Here is a 21695-nt window from a genome sequence, read left to right as displayed (position 1 = left end):
TTGCCAGTCAAGTTCAAGTTTACATCAGATATCAGAACATGTGCTCATACTCAGCAAGCAGGACAGGTGATCCACTTAATTTAGTCTTAACATTACGTGACACTAGGATAGCAAAATGCACTTTTATACAGTAGTGCTAGTTCACAGAAATGTTAATCAGCAAACAGAACCAGAGCACATTTTTCCAAAAGCAAAAAATTAGTACTCAGGCTGAACCTCCAAGAATACAGAAAGACCTGAGGTGATAATTATGAGTTTACCTGAAATCATATTGCTATCCAAGGACTGAAACATGACAAACATGAGGCCAACTTAAAGAGAGTTTCAGAGAGATCAGAAAACTAAAGGCTCACAAATAGCACCTGCACATAGTTGATAGCAACATTAGTAATGGAGAGAATTAGTAGACACACGGGTGTTATCTTTTGAGTTCTGACAAAACCAGCATCTGTCCATGGTTTCTTCTTGAGTTTCGAGGAACTGGGGAAGTCTCAGCATAGCTTTTGTAAGAGAAAGTTGTCAGAAGTATTCAAGCTCCTTGAAGGAAACAAACAAAGGCAATCCACCTAATTCAGTCACCTGGATTTCTCATGTTTTTGAGATTCCTCACCCAAGGGATCTAGAGTAGCCACAGGATAAGAGGAAAACTCCTCACATGTACAAAAAATGGTTCAAAGACAGAAAGCAACAGGTAAGAGTAAGTGTAAATACGGTTTTATAATACAGGAAAGCCATCAGTCAGTTCCACAAGAATCAGTGACAGGATGTAACCAGTGCTTTCCAGCACAGTCATACAGCCTGGAAAAAGGAGCTAGTAGCTAGATGAGAAAGATGAGAAAGCTTACTGGTAATACTTAATTATCAAAGTTGAAGAAGCAAAAGCGACTGCAAATAGCTACAAGAAAAGCCATATCAGACTGACTGAACAGAATGCAATGATGAAATTCGCTATAAGTAAGCATCAAGCGATGGACACCAGAATGTGTATCCCTCACGCTGAGCTTTCAGCAGACTCTCAATGGTTGTTAGACATTTTAGCATTATGTGGCAGTAGAATAGTGAAATGTACTTTTAGTGCTAGTAGTGCTAGTTCAAACAGAAGTATTAATCAGTGAACAGAACCAAAGCACATTTTTCCAAAGGGAATATTATTACTCAGCCTGAAACCTCCAAAACCAAAGCAGCAGTGTAAAGCTTACACTGTAGCAAAAAATTAGAATGTACAGTTGTCTTCTGAGCTGGGGCAGGAAATGTAAAAATACTCAGGAAAAAATGTAGATACGCATGTGGTAAATTATAAAATGCATTGAACAAACCCTAAGTCACATTTCTTGTAACAAACATTTCAATCAAAGAAAATTTCATTTTTCATTGAGGAAGTTGAGTGTGTTTTTTTTAAATCATACAAATTTATATTCAGAGAAGCCTATGCTTCATCTAGTATCTTTTTATGTATTTGTACACTTTATGTTTGATATTTTAAACTGAATTACTATGGTAGTAGTGATTGCCTAGTGTCCCTATGTAGAGTTGCATATTCACATAAATCAAACTTTATTTTAAGGGGAAGCAGGGGAGAGGTATCAGAACATCCATTTCATACCTGGAAGCATTATTTGTTTGTATACAATACAATCCACTGCATGCTCAAAATGAATCTTATGACCCAATGCACTTGTAATCCCAAGCTCCCACAACTATACAGGAATGTAAACAGAAGAAAACCTATACACTTCATAGAACATCTCCTGTCCAAATGCTAGACTGGAAGCTAGAAAGACTGCTTTTCTCCAAACCCATCACTAATTGCTATGTCATATTGGACAAGCCACAGGACTTCATTCCTCAATGCACCACCTGTAAATTGGAAATAAGTTCTCTTTCAGGAGTGTTTGAGAATGTATTAATGAACAGCTTATTGAAATAAATGTATTCGGCATACAAAAGAGCTACACATTTTGGAAAAAAACAGCTGTGATAAACATTTTCCTATTTTATTTTTTTTTGTTGGAACAACGGGTTTTGAAAGAGTGCCTATAAAACTCCAATGACCCATGAAGTAAAGAGTTTGATACAAAGCTTCTAAAACAAGATGGAAACTTCACAGGAAGAAACATGCTCTAAGTAGCAATCTTTCACACAAACAGATAAGAAGTAAAAGAATAGCAACAGACTAGACCATTATATTACTGAATAGCTACAGGCCAAGTTAATAGTGTCCAAAAATTTTTAAATCACTGTGCTTTCCAACTTACCAGTTAGGACTCCACTCATTATTCCTGGAATCCCTTGAATTTCTGTTACATTATTGAGACTAAAGTAGTCATCGCATGTAGCATTAAGCAAAGAACTATCACAGAACAGGCGCCACAAAGTTGTAGTCTTTGTTTCATTATTGCTTTCAGTAAATTTGGCACAGACATCAAAGCTGCGTTTTGACAATGTACGGTTTCCAAGGAGACAGATACTATAAACAAACAAAAAACACAACAAAATCATGGTGATCCTTCAATACAGTGCTGTGCATTAAACTGTTTTTTGTCCATTAGACTTCAGAAACCCATTACTTCTAGTACCTATCTTATGGTCTACACTACATCTACTAAAACAGTATAGAGCCTCTGCATAAAGAACTATCATCAATAATCTTTAAAACACTAATCAAACATTTCTACTTTAAGCTATTAATAGCTATTTTGCATTCTGATTTGTTCTTTGGAAAATACAGTCAACTGAAGCAGCTGCGCCACTAAATAACAGAGTTTGTGATTCGTTCAGTCCTACAAGAGAGGAGTGAAATTAAGTAATAGTTAATGTAACGATAAGCCTGACCAAGAAAATACAAAAGTAAGATTAAGCAAGTATGTCATGCCCTTTTCTAGCAAATAAATATTTTAGATGGCCCTCAAAAACATTAAAATCTAAGAGGTAGGAAATGAGCCAGGAGGGTTAAACAGCAAAATTTAAAAACATTGATGGGAGTACAAATTAAAGAATCACATGGCAGGAAGCAATTAAAACACTCAGAAACAAAAGAAAATGAGAAAACTCAGAATAGTCTGCAAAAAAAGCAAATTCCTAACAGCAAAAACTATTAAGGATCTAGGAAAGTTTCTTTGGTAAGCTACACAAAAGATGTTTAGGAGACATCTATTCCAGGCTTGCTAAATAATGAAGTGATATATAGTATCTACAAAGACGAAAGACAGAACATGAAATAAAACATTTGTGTTAGGCAGGTAAGTCAAAGAACACTTAGCACCCATCTAATACATCTGAAGGAGCTCAGTTAAGCTGATAACAAAGAGTAAAAACATACCATTTTGGCATTAGAACAAGTATACTAAGCCAAGCAGAATATTGACCTAGCGCAATATCCCATTTCTGACAGGAATTAAGAATAGATGCCTCAAGAAGAGTACAGTACACCAGTACAGCTTCAGGGTATGGCATCACACGGAAACCAAGCAGACTTAACAGAGAGCTGCTGCGAGAAAGATCATCTTGCCACTTGCCTTGCTTATTTTCCTTTTTAATTGCTATTGATTTGGTGACCCTATAGCAGCAGGGTGAATTGACTCAACTCACGGAAACTTCTTCCAGTTTGATCCAACTGGGAGATGAGGTAAATTATTTTACCACCTATACAATGGCCAAAGCTAATACAGGTTAGTGATGCTAACTCAACTAACCAGATAAGTGGAAGCTGGTTTTTTTGGTCACCGGTTTACCACCAGATCAGCTTTGCCATAATATAAAACCACACTTGAATTTCCCATTTTGAGACAGATGGGCGAAAATCTGAACGACTACATTTATTTTAAGATAACCCTTCTCCCTCCCCACCCCTGCCCAAGCAATAATATATCAAAGTAGTAGCTATAGACAAGGCTTCCAGAAACTTGGTAATAAATCTTACCTGTCCTACATATACAGATAAACCCTCTTTTACCTATATAGGTGACTGAATGATTTAAGTATTTCCCTACTAGAAGTTACGGTTTCTTAGAAATTCAAGTTTTCTTCAGAAATGTCAATTTTGAACACACTATATTTTTTCAATAGAGAACTTGATACCATTTTACAGTACACTCCATGAATACTGCTTTAATGTTCAGTTTGTAATGCAACCATCCACACACTTCTAAGTACTATAGTATCTGTAACAGTCACACAGTAAAGGATAACTTTGGTCCTGCATAACAGATGGCGCTTCACAGCGGAACAGTCTGCTAACTTTTGTTCACCTGTTAAGTAGTATCATTTTGTTTTCTCTCCAAACAGGAAGAGATACACAAAAATACAACTCACATGCTGATAACTGGACACTGGACAAAGGAAATAATTATTAGTGAGCTAGGAAAGGCACAAGCCAAAGATGTCGAGAAGCCTCTCACGTGTGACAAAAATTAAATTTAATTTTTGTCAACAAGAAGGTAGAAAGCCTTCACAAATACTTGTAAATTTAACACTGCAGTGTCTCAATTTTGAGTAGGGAGAAATGGAAGTTTCAAAAATTTCCTCATGACAAAGAAAGTTTGAAAGTATGTTTCTATCATAACCATGGGTCATAGCTAGAATGTTTTCTTGAAGTTTTTACTTTATTCTATAGGTTTTTAGTTTGATTCTTTACCTAAAGCAGCTCTATTTACTGTCAGCAAAACTCATCTTCCTGTTCTTTAGGTGTGGATAGAATAACATCCAGTAATTTTAAGTACCAAAGAACATCTTCCAGAGTATCATGTCTTATCAACAATGAAAGTTTCAGATAGATAACTCAGAATAACAAATGAGCACATAATTGCCTAAAACACATAAAACTTACTATTGAAGCCAAAGTGCTTGTATTTTGAAGTTTATCTTAAAACATTAAATGGTTACAGTAGTTATTCCCTCCCCCCAGTTTGTTTTTTGGGTTTTTTTAATTTAAAAAACCCGCAGTACTTTAAGATATTGCACTTACGGAAAGTCAGGTGGGTCAAACGCAGTCTTAACAACTCCAGCATATATGGCAATGATAGAAAGAATCACACAGGCAAGGAAGACCAATGCAAGTTTGTTGACATACTTTACTCCCACGAAAACTACTATGGCCATCAGAGTGATAATACATGTTCCATAAACTCTCATGTTGTTCAGCATAGCCTCTGTTTCTTCACCAACCTCTCCTGCTTTAAATATAGCAGCACTTGGAGAAATGTAGGTCTGCAAAAGATATGGCAAACTATCATATACGTAATAACATTTTATTAATAAATCATTTACTTGAACTTCAAAAACTAATCTTCTATTACACTGTCAGTTTTATTCTTTCACAAAAGAGTTCAACCAGAATACATAGGCATTTCGAAAGCATAGAGATAAAAGGAAGGAGGCGGCAGGGATGACCAGAAACGAGTTTTGAGAATGAGGTACTGCTTTTGATCCAGCTTCTCTTTAAGAGTTTCCACTCTTCAAAGTCATGTCACTGCCAGACAGGCAAAAAACACTAAAGACCTGGGCAGGGGGGCTACTGACAAAAATTAAAAGAAAGAAAACAAAACAACAACAAAACAAACAAAAAACTAGCTCAAACACTCAGCTCAAAACAGATATATCCTTAGATTCATTTGAAGCATTTCCTGATAAATAATTCCGTTGATTAAAATAAAACATGAAGAGCCAAACAAAACCATAATAATAAACTAAAAGTGTTTTCAGTACTATAGTCCCTGCACTATATTTAATAAAATTCCAAGAAACATACCTTAAACATCGTACCTTGAAAAATGTTTTATGGTGAGTTTACCTTAATTTTTAATCTGAATTTGCAACTGCACAGTTTAAGATTAGTGAGACAAAGCTTAGTCCTGTGGTAAAATAGACATTTTAAACTACTGTAATTTCAAACAGGATTCTCTTTGAGATCTCAATTTCATATAATTTTGTTCTGGGTTCCACCTGAAAAGAAGCTGGCAGCACAGCTTATAGGACTCACACTGGTAAATGCAAATGAAAAGACAAATTCTGACCTATAGTTGTGAGACATTTCTGCACTATACTACATAATAAAGATATCTTTATTCCTATTTCTAACACCTTTACAAAAAAGACTCTGCTCAGCTATTAGGGGAGATTGTTTGATTCTTTATCTAAAGCAGCTCTATTTACTGTCAGCAAAACTCATCTTCCTGTTCTTTAGGCGTGGACGGAATAACAGCCAGTAACTTTAAGTACCAAAGAACATCTTCCAGAGTATCATGTCTTACCAGCAATGAAAGATGCAGATAGATTCTCAAGTTCAAACTTGATGCAATTCCACTCCTCTAAAATAACTGCTGAACTGACTATCCTTCTAAAGGCAGGAAGAAACTTTGAGTAGGAGTCTATCCTGATATGTTCAGAACCAAAATCCAAAAACAGACATAGGCAACTTAAATTAAAGAAAATTCTAGTAAAGAATTAATTAAATTTTAAAATTAAATTTAAATCTAGTAAATTAATATTTACTAGAATGCAATAAGAGATGAAAATCATCACATCACCATGAAAGAAAACTAAAAAGCAAAATGAAAAAATGATTACAGAGTATTTACGTATTGTTATTAAAAAATCGTCTCCATTGTGATGTTGCAGAAGTATCAGTCTCTGTATGGAGGTACTCCAGAAGGTGTGCTTTGTTGCCCTGCTGTTAACAGCCTTTGCTGGGGAAAGCCACAGGCAGATGCCTGATTTTTGCCCCTCCAAATAATCCATGTCCCAGTGGAGGAAAAAAAAAAAATAAAAATCAATACTTGTGCACTGGGGCTATGACAGCATTCTGGTCTGAGGTGTGCCTCCCATCCTGGGAGGCTAAATTCCATAGCTGAACTCCATACATGTTTATTAGCAATACAGAAAAACAGCATGCCTCTTAAGTAGGGAGAACAGTGCACTAAATCCAATCCACAATGTGACACAGTGCTAGTGTTGTTAATATAGATCAGACCTCACAAGCTAGCAGTAATGAGCGAAGACTATCTCTAATTTCAAATCCATGTTTTTTTGAATTTATAACGTGGGTCATAGTAAGTAACCAGAAGGAGTAGTTCTGAAGTACCTCCTGTGCATATCTGCACAGTCTCTGATATGATGACCAATAACTGTCTGGCCCCTCCTGGATGAGGCAAAGCCACAGTAGATAGGCCAGTGCCATACAGGCAGTCTTCAACTGCATCTTTATAGGAATATGAAATTTCAAAGCCGTTAGTCTAAAAAAGAGAAAATGGGATAGATTCTTAATTCCTGCCTCATAGGAGATACGCCCTTCATGTTCTCCATAACCTTTCATTGGGCAGCAGCTTTCCCCAGTGAAGATGGCAGTGCCAAGCATTGTAGAAGCTGAAAAAATTCTGCACATTATCCTGGGAATGCTTGTCTGATGCCAAGCCTACAGATTTTCATCTGGAAGGAGTCCTCCTAGACCTCAAGAAAACATGGCTTAAAAGGCCTTATGCCATACTCACCAAGACTAAGTAGCTCTTCCAACAGAAATGCAGAGCCACCTAGGTGTGTTGACTGCTTACTGTAACGTAGTTGCCAGATTTAAAACCTTATAGTCATGATCTTAAAACTAGAACAGTAAAATGGAAAACTAATTCCAGTAGATACAAAGTAAGTGGAAGCTCCCCTGAAGAATTCAGAGCTCAAAGGCATACAGCCTGGGAAAAATGAAACAAGATATATATTGAGAAGTTACAGCAAGAAGACAAAAAAAAAAGATGCGGAAAAGACAAAGGATAGCTCACACCATGAAATCCACATCCTTGTTAAAACTTGAGAGTCACAAGGAAAGGAACCAAAGCCTTCTTATGTTACATGGAACGAAAAAATAAATAAATAAAAGAGTAAGACATCATTCAGAGTTGAATTAAATGGAGACTGCAAAGCGAAAGATAAACTGACTCTCAAGATGGACTCAGTATAGCTTTTCAATTCCAAGTCTAAGGTGACCTAAAGGAAGTGCTGTGTGCATCTGCTTATTATTGTTTGGAAAAGGAGAGGAGGATATACAACACAAAAGCAGCATAATATACAGATCAAACTTCTTGTAAGTTTGTTGTGATGCATCATGAACATATGCAAACAAAGATTGAAAGAAGAAATTAATTCTTTCACATTTGTAAGTGAACTATTTTTAACTTAAAATAGCTAACACCGTCATTAAATCCAAATGACATTTCAGAGGCCCTAAAAATATGCATTGTTGACTATGATTTAATCTGCAACCTAATGTGACATTTCGTTAAGGACTACATTATTTCTTGTGGTATTTTTTGTCATTTTTTATCTAGAAGTTGTAGTTTTAAGTTGGTACAAAAATCACTGAATTAAATCTTAACATGTCTCCAAAGTCTACTTGTTAATACAATGTTATTTTCTGCATAATTTATTGAAATATTTCCTATTTATTTTTAATCTCCAGTTTGGTCCTATACCTTTAGTTTTGGAATTTTAGGTATGTCTTACTAAAATAAATATAGTTTTCCTTGCAACTCTGTAGGTGTATAGTAGCACAGGCATAATTTATGGGACATTTGGTATTCAGAACATGTTATGAAAAGGTAACAACAGATATATCTGGTACAAATTAGTAAGTGTCAGTTACCAAATTCTGTTTGGTTACTACTTTAACCAGGACAACATCAAACAGCCTTTAACGTATTTTTGCATTGCTGATAAGAATTTTTTGAACTTTTTCAAATAGTCACAAGTAGAGTAAGAATAAGTATTGACATACTGGAAATATAGCATCAAAACATTAAAACTCACCAAACTAGAATGCATTTTAGGCCAAGTGCATTCCTCAGCAATCTCCCAAAACAGCCCAAATACATTTAATCTTAAGAGAAACTAGTACTTACCAATAAAATTTCAATGGTACCAAGAATGTACATTGCTCCTGCAAAGGTTGTACCCAAGTAGAAACAAAGTCCCACTGCTCCACCAAACTCTGGCCCTAAAGATCTTGAAATCATGTAGTAAGAGCCTCCAGCTGTGAATTTGAAAAAAAAAACTCCAGCCCTTCAGATTAAGGACAGCAGTAGAGAACAAGTTTGAATCATTCAATCAACATAATCAAGATAACTACCGCATGCATCTCGGTTGAAGTGTTCATACCAAAACCGTATTTAATGTCTATACCACCTATGCAGCTCGAATGTACATTTCAAAGTGCACAGAGAATAAACACCAAGGAAATAGATGAAAAAGTCCACAAGCTAAACAATCTAAATTAAGAAAAGGATATACAGGTATAACTAGATGTGAATTGATCTTTAGTTTCTAACCCCAAGCTGTTCACAAACAATAAGCTTCCAGAATAATTTCTTTATGAGATGGAGACAAAATAGAACTTGTCTCACTAATACATTAACACTAACACCCCAGAATTTTTCAGTTCTTCTCACTCATGTTTCCCATATAGATGCATCATTTTTCTTTAAGTCATAAACCACCCTCCATCCTCCTGCCCCTCCCCACCTCTTCACTGTAACATTTCCCTTTCTATAAGGTTTAAGTTTCAATCTCTTTATCTCGACTTCCCCCTAGCCCCCTCACAGCATGCTCCTCTCTTTTTCCCTATCCATCTTCTCCTAAATTCGTGATGTTTTTCCCACTCATGACAACTAAGGAAGAAAGAGGAGACAGAGAAAGGAAGTGCTTTACTCTAAATAAACATACACCAGCCTCGTATAAAATTAGTCCACAAATAAGAAACTGCTTTTCAATATGAACAAATGAAAAACTAACCACAAAATTTATGAAGCATCACCAATCCTTTAACTAAACATAATGCTGTTGCATGTAACAGCAAGAGACATGATCCTGCTGCTCGGGTCTCTTTCAATCCTAGGTTCCTATCTGTGCTTTCTACCTCCTCCATATGTTCCAGTAGAAGCAGCATTTCTCCAAGAAATCGGCACCAACAAAAAAAGTGAAAGTGAAGACCCATCTAGGGTAAGAACTACCAACTTCAAAAGATTTCTGTGACACTCGGACATTAAGCAAAACCTTTACAGTGAACTTGAAAAATATGAGAGGGAAAAGAGCAGAACATTTTAGTTATCTGGACACCAATTATATTTTATAGTGAAACGTAGTTATTCTAAGCTTTTGAAACAAATTTTTCGATTGTATTTATATTTCATATATGGTACGTATCCACGAAATGCGATTATTCTACATCCTGCACAAGTCATAGCATTTACTTTTGCCCAACAACTTATGCACCAGTTCTGGAACCCCTTACTAAGCTAGAGAAGCTATGCAAGTGAAGAACTTTTTTTTTTTAACATAATTAGGTAAACTGCTCAGAGTTCACAACAACATCTGAAAACTGGTATTATCAATTAATGTGTTGAGAAACTGAGAAAGATAAGAGCTTCAAAGACTAACTGATTTTGCATCAAAAAAAAAAAATCAGCTTCATAATTGAAGAGGTATCAGTTCATCTGTTTATCCTGAAACTTTAAGGAGATGATCGTAACAGAGTGCTTATATAGAAAGAGATTTCTGCCAACAGGCTGGCTGTTATTCTTGCACAAAACAAGAAACTTGAACAAAACTAGAAAAAAAAAAAAAAGAAAAGGACAGCCTTATTTGTAGATTTGTAAAAAAAAAATCTGCTGTTCATGAAGACAAGTCTCTATTAGTTAAAATTATAACACCTGATCTTTCATTCAAACAGAATCAAGTGATTTATGACAATCAAATGACAGAAGTGTGCTACAGTTCATAATTCCCAGAAGGTCCAGTAAAAAGACTGCAGAAAATTGACCTTAAGTCATTTGCAAATCAGTTACAAGCACTTGACACAAAAGCATTACTTCTGATACTTCAAGTGACAGAAATTTCTTATCCCAGCTTTAAACTTCCATCATTTGACCATTCACCTTTTCAGATAATTAAGGTAATTATACATTACCTGGAACGACACCATTTGTTGCTATTGCACTCATTGAAATTGCAGTTAGCATAGTCTGTGGAAAGATGAAATAGAGGAAATTTAAAATACTGAAAGTTTTTTTGAAAGATGAGGCAAGAAAGAGTGATTACATGAAACTAGGATTTTTAATTTTTTTTTTAATAAGATGTTACAGCAACCAAAAATGATCATGTCTTTGGTTAGGGATACACGTGTAAATTAAATACTAAATTTTTCAGTAGAAGATTCAGTCAATTTAGATGTTTGAGACAGTCTTTAAAAAGAACTGGAAGAATACAGATCACTGAATACATTTAAAATAAGTTCATTCTCCCAATTAAATAGGAGTGACAAACTGATCAAGTGTCATTGTTATGACGATATCATCTACTAGCGGTCTCACATTCCAAAATATTAGTTTATGGACATAATGCTGTGGATTGATTTGTAGTTTATATTTCAGTCTGTTCTGAAGTTGTAAAAAGCAGAATAGCTCAAACCTCAATACAAATCATGAAATATTTGCCAAAAGCTGATTTAATAAAAATCAATGTAATACTTCAAATAAAAGCTTACTGTGATCAGCTCAAAAGAAACTCCATACAGGCTAGAATGACACGTGACACTCAGCACATATATATATATCCCATGTCTCTCAATTGCACTAATACTTAGCCATTAAGGAGAAATCTTTCTCTGCTACTCATATATTAGGAGGCAGCAGTATTCTTGTAACAGGAAACAGAAGATTTGGCCAACAGAAAAGAAAGAGGTTAACTTACACAAGCACAACACATGAACACGATTATGAAAGACTCGAGAACTCCAGCTGTTCCCACAATCCACGTTAAACGTAGAAAAAGGATGACCCCCAAGATGTTTTGCAAGCAGGGCAGGTACACACCGATAAAAGTGCCCATACGTGGAACCTGGAAACAAAGTCAGAACATTAATTCCTTTGTACTTAACAATTCAAGTCCATAAGCACTTTCTTCCACAAAGGCTCACACTTATCACAAATGCTCCATGAACAAATGCCAAGTGAAATTGAATGGTAGCTTCAGAGCACCCAGCTTCGCAAGTATTCATAGGCTATTTATGCAGAAAGATTCCTGAAAAGACAGAAAACTATTTGTCATAGCAAATCCCCTTGTTCCATAGGAACTAGGGTGAAAACGTGATAGGGGGTAAGAAGCCCCTTTATCTGTTATTTACAAATCTTTACAAACTTACTTCTGAAATACCAGTTACAGACTACCATTGAAGAGAAGTTACTGCTATCATCAAAATAGCAAATATATTCTGCACAAAGTTGATCACCAATTGCCCAGCAGCTGGCCCACAGTGTGATATTCAACAATAAGTGTTTTCAGTTTTTAAAAGACAACAGACATTATGACAAGGGCAGAAGAAATGCAAAGCTGACTACCATATGTTTCTGCAAAAGTTGTAAAACCTGACACAACAAGTGTTTGTACTTTTTATTTGCTGGTGATCACCATGGGCCAAGACACACACAAAAGCATTCAGGCTTCATTATTTAAGTTCCAGCCTTCTACACTTCTGAAGAAATCAGGCCTTGAAAGACTCAACTTAGAAGTAATAGTTACAGTAGGTTTTCAGACACAGAAGCTCTTCTTAAATCACAACTCAGGCTGTGAAAAAAGGCAATCAATTAAATAAGCAAGCGCTGGTGCTTTTTAAGTTAACGAAATTATTAAGAAGATACTAAGTTCCCAAGGACTTATAAGGAAACTTGGAATGCCATTTAGACTATAATCTTATTTTTAGCATCTTGGACAATATTCATGTGCAACATCAATGCTACTGTCTCAATTACGACATTAAAAATGCCACTCTGCCAGGCTACTACTTAGCCATCACTTAATTTCAGGCATGGATCTGAAAAGAGACACATGCATAGATATGTTTTCAGGCCACCAGATGGTGCTCAAACGAGGTTAAGTGCAAGTGAGGACACGGTGTGCATTTGGCTAGTCAGTTCCAGAGGGCTCAACACTGTGCTGCATCAACAGAAACCTCTGCCCAACACTGAATGGAGGACAACGATCACACTTAGGAAAGCGTGAGTCGACCAGTGTTTGTTTTCTCATATCTCAAGCTGTATCCTCAGATGAGAAGACACAAGTAGAAAACAAAACAACCAAAACAAGAAAAAAGAACAAGCAAAATGAGACAAAAAGAAACCCCCCATATAAACAAGTGCAGGATAAGCAAAAAGCTAAAAGAAACAGCTGGACTTTATTCCTCACCCTTGCCCATTATCCTGGTACCAACACTTCCTACACTAATGTAAACAGTTCTACTGCAACTATTTAGGTACCATGCCATAAGTCCCTCTTCCAGTCAAATGGGCTCCAGTTGTAACCTTACTTTCCAGCACCTTTTCGTATCTGTCTCTTCTCCTATGTGCTCATTTCTTTTCATTCTTATGCGCTTCTCCTCCTTTCTCCGTAGCTCAGCATACAAACTCAGTAGCAGCACCCCCTCTACACACAAAGATGAGTGACTCCCAGTACTCTCCTTTTCCCAGTATCTACTGTAAATTTCTTTCAGTCACCATGCTAAAACCAGTTTCAGCTCGTTATCCCTCCTTGCCTAGGAGTTTTTCTACTCTGTCAGGTCACATGTTTTTGATCCAAGCTTTCTCCTTCTGAAACAGCTTCCTGCTCACAGAGGGATCAATCCAACATCTCGTAGACTGCGACCGTTGCATGTGTTCTGTTTCTACAGAGGCCTAGACAGCTTTGGCTATCCAGTAGACAGCGGTTGAAGAATTCAGTTGCTACCTTCTAGCACGCGTGTTTAGGGATGTCCCAAAAAGAGCCTTTGCCTCTTCTTCCTTCACCCCCACCCCCTGATAAATATCGTATTTTTGAGGTATGCAACAAAATGTTCTATTGGAATGTGTCCATTAAGTTTTAAAAATACTTACTGCAACACACACAAACAAGAGAGCTACTCAGAAAAGCTGCCACCATGTTAACAGGAGTAAATATCCTATGGATTTAAAGAGTCATCTGTTTCATCTTAAGTTTTCCTTAAATTTCAACTTCAGGTAAAAATCCAGCCAATTAAAATGCATTAATAAACCAGCCAAAATAATTCTTAAAAAGAAATCATAACACAAGCCATACTGCAAACACTTCAGTTTTAAATTCAGTATTACAAGTCTCACTCCTCATTTTAGGCATTCACATATCTTCTTTTTAGGTTGAAGCAATGATCCTCTTTGTGGCTAGCTTTGTCTCAGTAACTTATTAGAAGTTTAAATACCTTGACTTCCTTTCGCTTGCTGTCTTCATCTGCTTCATGTTCCACCACACCTTGAGTCAGATTAGTGTAGTTTGCTAGTTTATTAAGAAGAGATGACACCATGGGATTACTATCCATTTCTTCCTGTTGGGATTTTAAGAATACTGCATTTATTAAATAGGTTTGGGTTGGTTTTTTTCCCCAAAAGTCATGATTTTATGATACTACTTCAAACACATACTCAACAGGTCAGCCCCAACTCACCCAAACCCAAAAATTAGCATGACAAAATACCAGTCAGCTTTCAACCAACAAGAGCTCTAAATCTTTCCAAGTTTAACACCATGAGGCTATCTTGCAATATCGCTTTCACTTTTTTACACTACGTTACAATATGCAGCTTGTACAGCTGGAATACAAGGGAAATCTAGAGAAGGGGCATTGGTAATTATAAAAATCTATTCCTATCACAATAGGGTTTTTAGGGGATTGTACTGGCAGGATTGAGTCATTAGGGCATTTTTCCGGCTTCTTGCTTGTCTAGAGAGTGATCTCAAATGATTCTCTCAAGCACCAAGATACTTAAGGATCACTCTCAAGCCTACTGTCGCAGGCTTATTTAATCTTAAACCATGCATGCGACTTCCAAAGTATTCATTTGTTGAAAATACAGGCACATACGAACATCATTTGTAATATTATTTGACACAGAAGTCAGCTCATCTTTCTTTAGACAAATATCTGCTACGAAACAAAAACATGCTAAAACAAACAATAAAGTCTAGGAGAAGCATATACAGTAAGAGTATTTGAGAAAAGCAGAACCAGAGAATTTGATCAAGTATACAAGATCCAATATTGTAAGGAAGACAAAAGACCAGGATTGCAAACAGAAAGACAAGAACTAAGCCATCTCTGCCTGAGGCATTAGGTCATGATAATCATGGTTAAGATAGCCAAACTTCTTTGTAACAATTTATACAAAAATTTAAACACAAGTCAGCTGAAAACATGAGAAGAACAAGATTGTAGGAAACATACTATGAAACATATATACTACCAAAAAGGTTCACCACTACAGCAACAATGGTGATGAAGTCATTAGAAGGCTTTCAAGGCAACACTGTGACGGCATGGTCTATAATCAAAAATATGTAAAAGATAGTCATCGTTACACCATCAGCTGAGGATTTAATGTCAGCCACTCTTCAAAATAACTGATGCAAGCATATGTTTTAAAAAGGGACAAAAAGCAGATACAGCCAATTTATCAAACTTAGGAATACAACAGGACATTTTGGGCATTGCTTTATAGAATAGAGCCTGAAGGAGAGAAATTTGTGAGAAAACTCCACCACCATGGTTTCTTTCAAAAAAATCGTAAGAAATTCCATAGGTGAGAAAAGACAATCAGTGACCAACACTAGTTTGGCCCTTAGCACAATCTTCTCAAAAACTTAATGAAAAATAGTAAAAATACATTATTTGGGTTATGCAGAAAGAGGGAACTGAAAGGCCGTCTCCCCTATGCTAAGATATTTGAAAGGAAGAAGAGATGACAAGAGGAATAAGAGGATGACAAAAAAATAGTGGGTAGACTGCAACAGCAGGATGTCTAAGCAAACAATGTCGGAAGGATCTTGTTTATTGTTAACAGCAAGCATCAGAGCAAGACTAGTTGACACTGGTTAGAGCAAAACAACTTAGGTTGAACTTCACTAAAACTACTATTCCATTGCAAAAGTATACTTAGAGGTACAATATCAATATTTTTTTTTAAGGGATTTTAATCAGTGAATTAAACAGGTATTAAACTTGCGTTATAAAGTAGATGCTTATATTGGAAAGTAGAAGTAGCTATGGAATGCTCTACATGTAATTGGACAATATAACTAAGGCATGGCCTATCACAGTTGGTTTTACAGTTTTGCTGCTTTAAGAGAAGTCTGTATTTCTCCTGTTCAACTCAATATATTTGGTAATCCTTTTAAAGCTGGATATTGCTTTTTTAAACCACTACCTTTAACTTTCAGAAGGTTTCTCTTAACAACAATTTCTAGATCCTAGCCCAAAAATCTTAAATGCAAGAAGGCTTATTTCATATCTTCACATGAATGTGTATCAAAACGTACTGTTGTTGCCTACATAGATAAACGAAAATATAGAAGGCAAAAGAGCTGTAGCACTTTTTTTTTATTACATCATTCAAATCCACTGAAACGTAATGTTAGCAGGAACCAAGCTACTAAAGAGTTATTAAAATTGACTTTTTCCCCCCACTAAATTTCAACAGAAAGAAAACTGCAGTTTGCTTGTTTTCATCTTATTACCAGAGTCTCAACTGAAGGTGAAATACGTTTTTGGGTTATTTAACTTACCTCAAAGAGAGCCATATTCTTTCCTTCATACATGTTTCCTCTGTCCATCTCTGCATTGTTAATAAATGGACTGCTCTCCCTGGCAATCCCATCCCCTGGTGGAAAAGTGGAACAATTAGAAACAAAAGGAAAAAAAAAAGACAAGGTATACAATAAGAGGAATAGACATAAAAATTTGGTTCTAGATAACACTGGAGGTAGCTGCCAAACTGTGTGTCTTTGTCATACATGGACTCAACATCCACATTTACGGGAATTGTACAAAGATTTGACTGTTAAAGTAAGTTTAGTGTTCTGCCTCTTAACTATTACTTATTATTCATTAATACATGCACTGATCTCTCCCCTGCCCCATCTTTTCAGTTTACTTAAAAGCACTTGATAATAGAATTTCACATAAGCAACAAAAAACCCCAACCTACCTTTTCATTACTTCACTGGCTCCCTGAAAAAAATTCCAGTAGTTTAGCCAGGAATTTATGAAAAAAAAAAAGCAACGTAAAAAGAATTATTTTATAAAGGCTGTGGAGACTCTTCCATGACATGGTATATTTATTCTATTCCTTCAATTCTGTTCTATCAATTTCATTAAGCTGTAGCTCCCTGACCTCCTCTGGCACACCTCTCAAAAAAAAAAATGTAGCATCACTTTCACTGCCTTCCAGCCCAAGTAATACAAAAGCTATTACATGCCAGCATTGTCACAACATTGACATTTCCAAGCAGTCAAGTCCTTGCCTATGTACTTTTGCCTTTATATTCACAAGTTACAGCAACAGCACCTACCCGGTCTCTTCACTATAAAATTAAGGAACACCTGGAAACAAGTTGTACACTTTTCCCTTTGTCCTCCACTCTGCCCCCTCCAGGACACTTCTCCCCACATGAAGTCCCTGAACAAAGCTCTTGCAAACATGGACACCAGTCTCAGAACAAAGTATTATCTTTCTTGTAATAAAGACAGAAATAGATTTCAGTTCCTCAAGCAGATGAGAGACTACATGCCTGACAGATTTCCTACCGCTCTCCATAGCTCCCTTGTCCAATAGGCTATTCATGGTATCACTATACTTACTGGTATCATGACATACAAGACGCATACTATCATAAGAGACTCAGAAGATAGCTGTTTTCCATTAGGGCTCTAGGATTAATTCCACAATACAGAGAAGAACTGTTGATAAATTCATCCATAACTGCTGTTCTTATCCAATATATCCATATCCTCCATCTTTCATTTTTCTGTTTTTCTACAGTTTGTAATTGGTCCCCTGTTGCTTCAAGTCCTACAGCCTGGCTAGGTCCCCCTCCTCCACCAATGCTTAATGCAGGGCCAGCAGAAGGAGCACGGTGAACACAGAAGACTCACCCTCATAGACCAGCAACTCAAGATGTTTCACAGTGCATGGAAGTTGCTGGTTTGGCACAAGATTGAGAAATTGGCATTTATCCTTTAATTGGCTCCATGGTACTTAGAGAAAGGTTCAGTTAGCTTTTACATAGGCAACAAAGAGCAACTCTGTCCCCAAGCAAATACATGTTGATTACTCCCATCTTCTTGCTAAAGCGTACAAGCACTAGAACTTCTTAGTTAAGACCTTGCACTTTCTTCCCAAGATTTTTGGAACATTGCTGTTCTTTTAGATCCATTCCTTGAAATGACCATGTTGTTTTTGCTAAAATTTTTTACAATGCATTCATTGCAAGGCACGTTCCCAAATTAAAATAAGGTTGCTTGATATTTTTGTCTTACTAAGACCACGCTTCTATTGATTTTCTTGCCTATTGACAGCTAGTAGCTGTTCTTACTAGCTAAATAACTCCTCCCTTCAGGGTACTTCCAATCCCTTCAGAAAGGATTATTCTTCAAGAAGTGAGCTGGGGAATTTCAAGTACTGTTTTGCATTCAGGAGTGTAATATCACTGGAGTTACTACTTCAGTGGGTATCATTAGACTAATCAAAACTGTAGACAAACAAATAATGTGAATCAGTATTCACAATTCTGAGGTTAAAGAATATAGTTTTGTCTTACCAGTTCTGGAAGTAAAAATCGGCATCTCAGCACTGTATATGAAGTATTCTAAACTGTAGTCAGGAGAATAGTAAGATCTTCTTTTATTTCTTGTATTTCTAAACAAACAGTTACTTGGCTTTGCTCCAATAGGAAAAAAATCTCAGAGCACAATATGTCTAACAAGTCTTGTCAAATACACCCAAAAGACTTCAAATGGAAAAACACAGAACTCAGGTTTTCTATTCTTCAAATCCTTTTTCAGTGTTTCCAACCAATATTCTACCTATTTTGAAGCTTTTCAATGCTAGTCTTCAAAATAGCCCTGTCACTGCCAGACTCTATAGAAGTCTCCTGTTTCTTTAATACAGATGTCTCTTCATATTTTGTGTTTCGTACAGTATTTTTATAGTATTTGACATGACCAGCATTATCTATTTTAGCTGTTTGAAAGAGGATCAATGCTGAAAAAGCGACCACAAAAATATGCTGACAAGTACTCTCTCATCTGCAAGTTTGTTGATCAATCCTACAGTTATGAACACCTTTGAACAAGCTCCTTTAATTTTTCGGTATTGCTGTCAACAAAATCGCATTGCCTGTAAATTAAAAATGCCACCTTTGGGAGTATGCTTATGTAATATGCTTAGAAATACATTGAGCCTTCCAAACATGTAACTCAAATTGAGATGTATTACACCATCCAGTAGAAAGAACTAGTTTTAGGATCTCAACACATGGTCAACTAATATGGTGACGTTAACAAAATAATCTTTAGCTCATCCTTTCTTCAAAAGAAGGGATTCATTAGAAAACCAGAACTAAAGAAAGACAGTCAGGATTTACACTTTTCACAAATGCTGTAAATATCACCACTGGTGCATCAGGTGGAATGGAGCACAAAGAAAAAAAAAAAAAAACATTTCAGCTGCTTCCCCTGAGGTAACATGGAACATAGAAGTAGGTATGTCATTCCACTAGTAAGTCTCAAGCCATTTACAGCTTTATGTCTTAACCCCATTCCCTTGAATTCTATGAAGAAGAATAATCAAATCAGAGAATCATTTACATTGGAAGAGACTCTTAAGATCAGAGTCCAACTGTAAACCTAACGCTACCAAGTCCCTCAGCACCTCATCTATCTGTCTTTTAAATACCTTCAGGGATGGTGACTCAACCACTTTCCTGGGCAGCCTGTTCCAATGCTTGACAAGCAAATCACCTTTCACTCAGGCTTCTTTGAAATTGCATCAAACTCCTCTAAGGTGTACAGGCGAATTAAACATACAATAAAAATTATAACTTCCAATATAGTTTTAGACAGTCTTCTAAGCTGCACATGTCTTCTGGAATCCAATTAAAGCACTCAAAAAATCTATACTTAGTGTTATTTGATTTCTGAAAGTAATTCAAGTTACTAGGTGTTACAGGCAAAACATATTCAGTCTGGACTAGCTTAGTAGTCCATCTGAGCCAGTATTTCATCTTGGACCATCAGAGATCCATGAGAAAGGCAAAATTTAACAACAAAAATCATCCACGGGCTTGATTATGGTCTAAGGTTTCCTCTGTCTTAGGACATACGCAAGAAGCTCACCCATTGATGCGACACTCCATTCCACCCAACATAAGGTGATCAAAGACTAAGCTCTATAAATAAACCTGTCTCTGTCCCCCCAAATATATAGTTTAAAATTATTATTACTACTATTATTACATTTTTAATCTGCTATGGAATGTTCACACACCATAGCACAACTCTGTGCTTACTGATGGGCCAGTAGACAAACTAAAGCCACAACTAATGTTCCTTTCCTAGAAGCCTGTACGGTATTTTCTGTGTTGATGGGACATGCAAAAATTCCTACTCCTGATTTCTACAGATACTCAAGCACTGTGATGGTATAGCTATATTTACATGGAAATTAGCTACGCCAAATTACTTTTTTATATATATACACATGAAAAACCAGCTGCAAACAGAGAAAGCAGAAGATGTCTCAAGTTTGGGAAGTAATATTCAGAGCGTTCGTACAGATCATTACAACGTGCACTCCCATACACCCCAGCCCCTCAATTACCTATGCAGCGTAGCCCACACAAGTTATCCCAAACCATCCCAGAGTTGTGCTAGCCTCAAGTTTAAAACTGCCAATGCCACCAGATGATTTCTCATTAACATTTCCACACAGCAAACAAAACTTGCATCAGAAATACGTCTCCATATCACAATTCAAAGTGTTAGTCATAGACACAAAAGACTTCGTTCAAACTCATATTCCTCAGAAGTTTCAGAGCAGCAATCCTCACAAACACTGACAGGTAGAATACTTTGAGGTATGTTGACAGTTTCTAAGCTGATCCAAACCTGTCCATTTTATACAGTGTAAATAGAGAACTGAACAGCGTAAGTTAGAAATGCAGAAGTCACCTTTGCCACCGAAGAGGTGGCCTTCTCATTCCCTTCTCACACATACTACTCACCCATTTCTGTCCCTGTATCACATTGTTCCTCACACAAACAGATATAGATATATCTATAGTAAACTCAACAGGGGTGTGTGCTTAATGCTGAGTTGGAAGAGAGTCATTTTGATTTTGCTTTTGTTTTTATTCTTGCTGCTACTTTTAATCCAGCCAGGTTTGTGTGTTCACTACATGAATGCTTGTGCTGGAACTAGAGACACCATCAGTATAGGAATAAGCAATCAATGTAAGCAAACCCACTTCCTTAGCATTGATGCCAATATTACTAAATCATAGAACCACAGGGGCTGGTTCTCCACCTCCCTCCCCCAAATCAAAAGAGGTAGAATATGAAAAAATGTGTTACAGGTATCTTGTCTTACAGAAAGTGGCAGAGCAGGGCTTGGGGTGGAAGGAAATGATCACTTAAATGATCCTAAATTTGCACTAGGATGCTTGTTCAGGAGATTAAGGACAAAAATATTAGACCATCTAATCTGATTCCCTTTGTTTCCACAAGTTACAGAATTTCATTCTGCATTAGGCTCTATAACTTTGAAAAAAACATACTGAGATTTCACCAATTATCTCTTGATGTTTTCAGAGCTGAAATAAGA

The 21695-nt window shown here is 36.4% G+C and overlaps 1 protein-coding gene across 2 annotated transcripts in view; it reads right to left on the bottom strand.

The window, feature by feature from the left end:
* SLC12A7 (solute carrier family 12 member 7) overlaps window positions 1-21695 on the bottom strand; it is a 74484-nt gene that overhangs the window by 40429 nt on the left and 12360 nt on the right. For both annotated transcript variants that reach the window (XM_054192955.1, XM_054192956.1), the window contains exons 2-8: window positions 16600-16694; window positions 14243-14365; window positions 11728-11874; window positions 10946-11000; window positions 8883-9013; window positions 4964-5205; window positions 2256-2467 (exon numbers count right to left, since the gene is read on the bottom strand). In XM_054192955.1, coding sequence (XP_054048930.1) covers window positions 2256-2467; window positions 4964-5205; window positions 8883-9013; window positions 10946-11000; window positions 11728-11874; window positions 14243-14365; window positions 16600-16694 — 1005 coding nt within the window. The remainder of the gene's footprint in view (window positions 1-2255; window positions 2468-4963; window positions 5206-8882; window positions 9014-10945; window positions 11001-11727; window positions 11875-14242; window positions 14366-16599; window positions 16695-21695) is intronic.

The sequence above is a fragment of the Rissa tridactyla genome, chromosome 2 (genome assembly GCF_028500815.1).
Source record: "Rissa tridactyla isolate bRisTri1 chromosome 2, bRisTri1.patW.cur.20221130, whole genome shotgun sequence".
Lineage (NCBI taxonomy): Eukaryota > Metazoa > Chordata > Aves > Charadriiformes > Laridae > Rissa > Rissa tridactyla.
The sequence above is the reverse complement of the archived record's forward strand: the minus strand, read 5'-3'. Positions and strand labels throughout refer to the sequence as shown.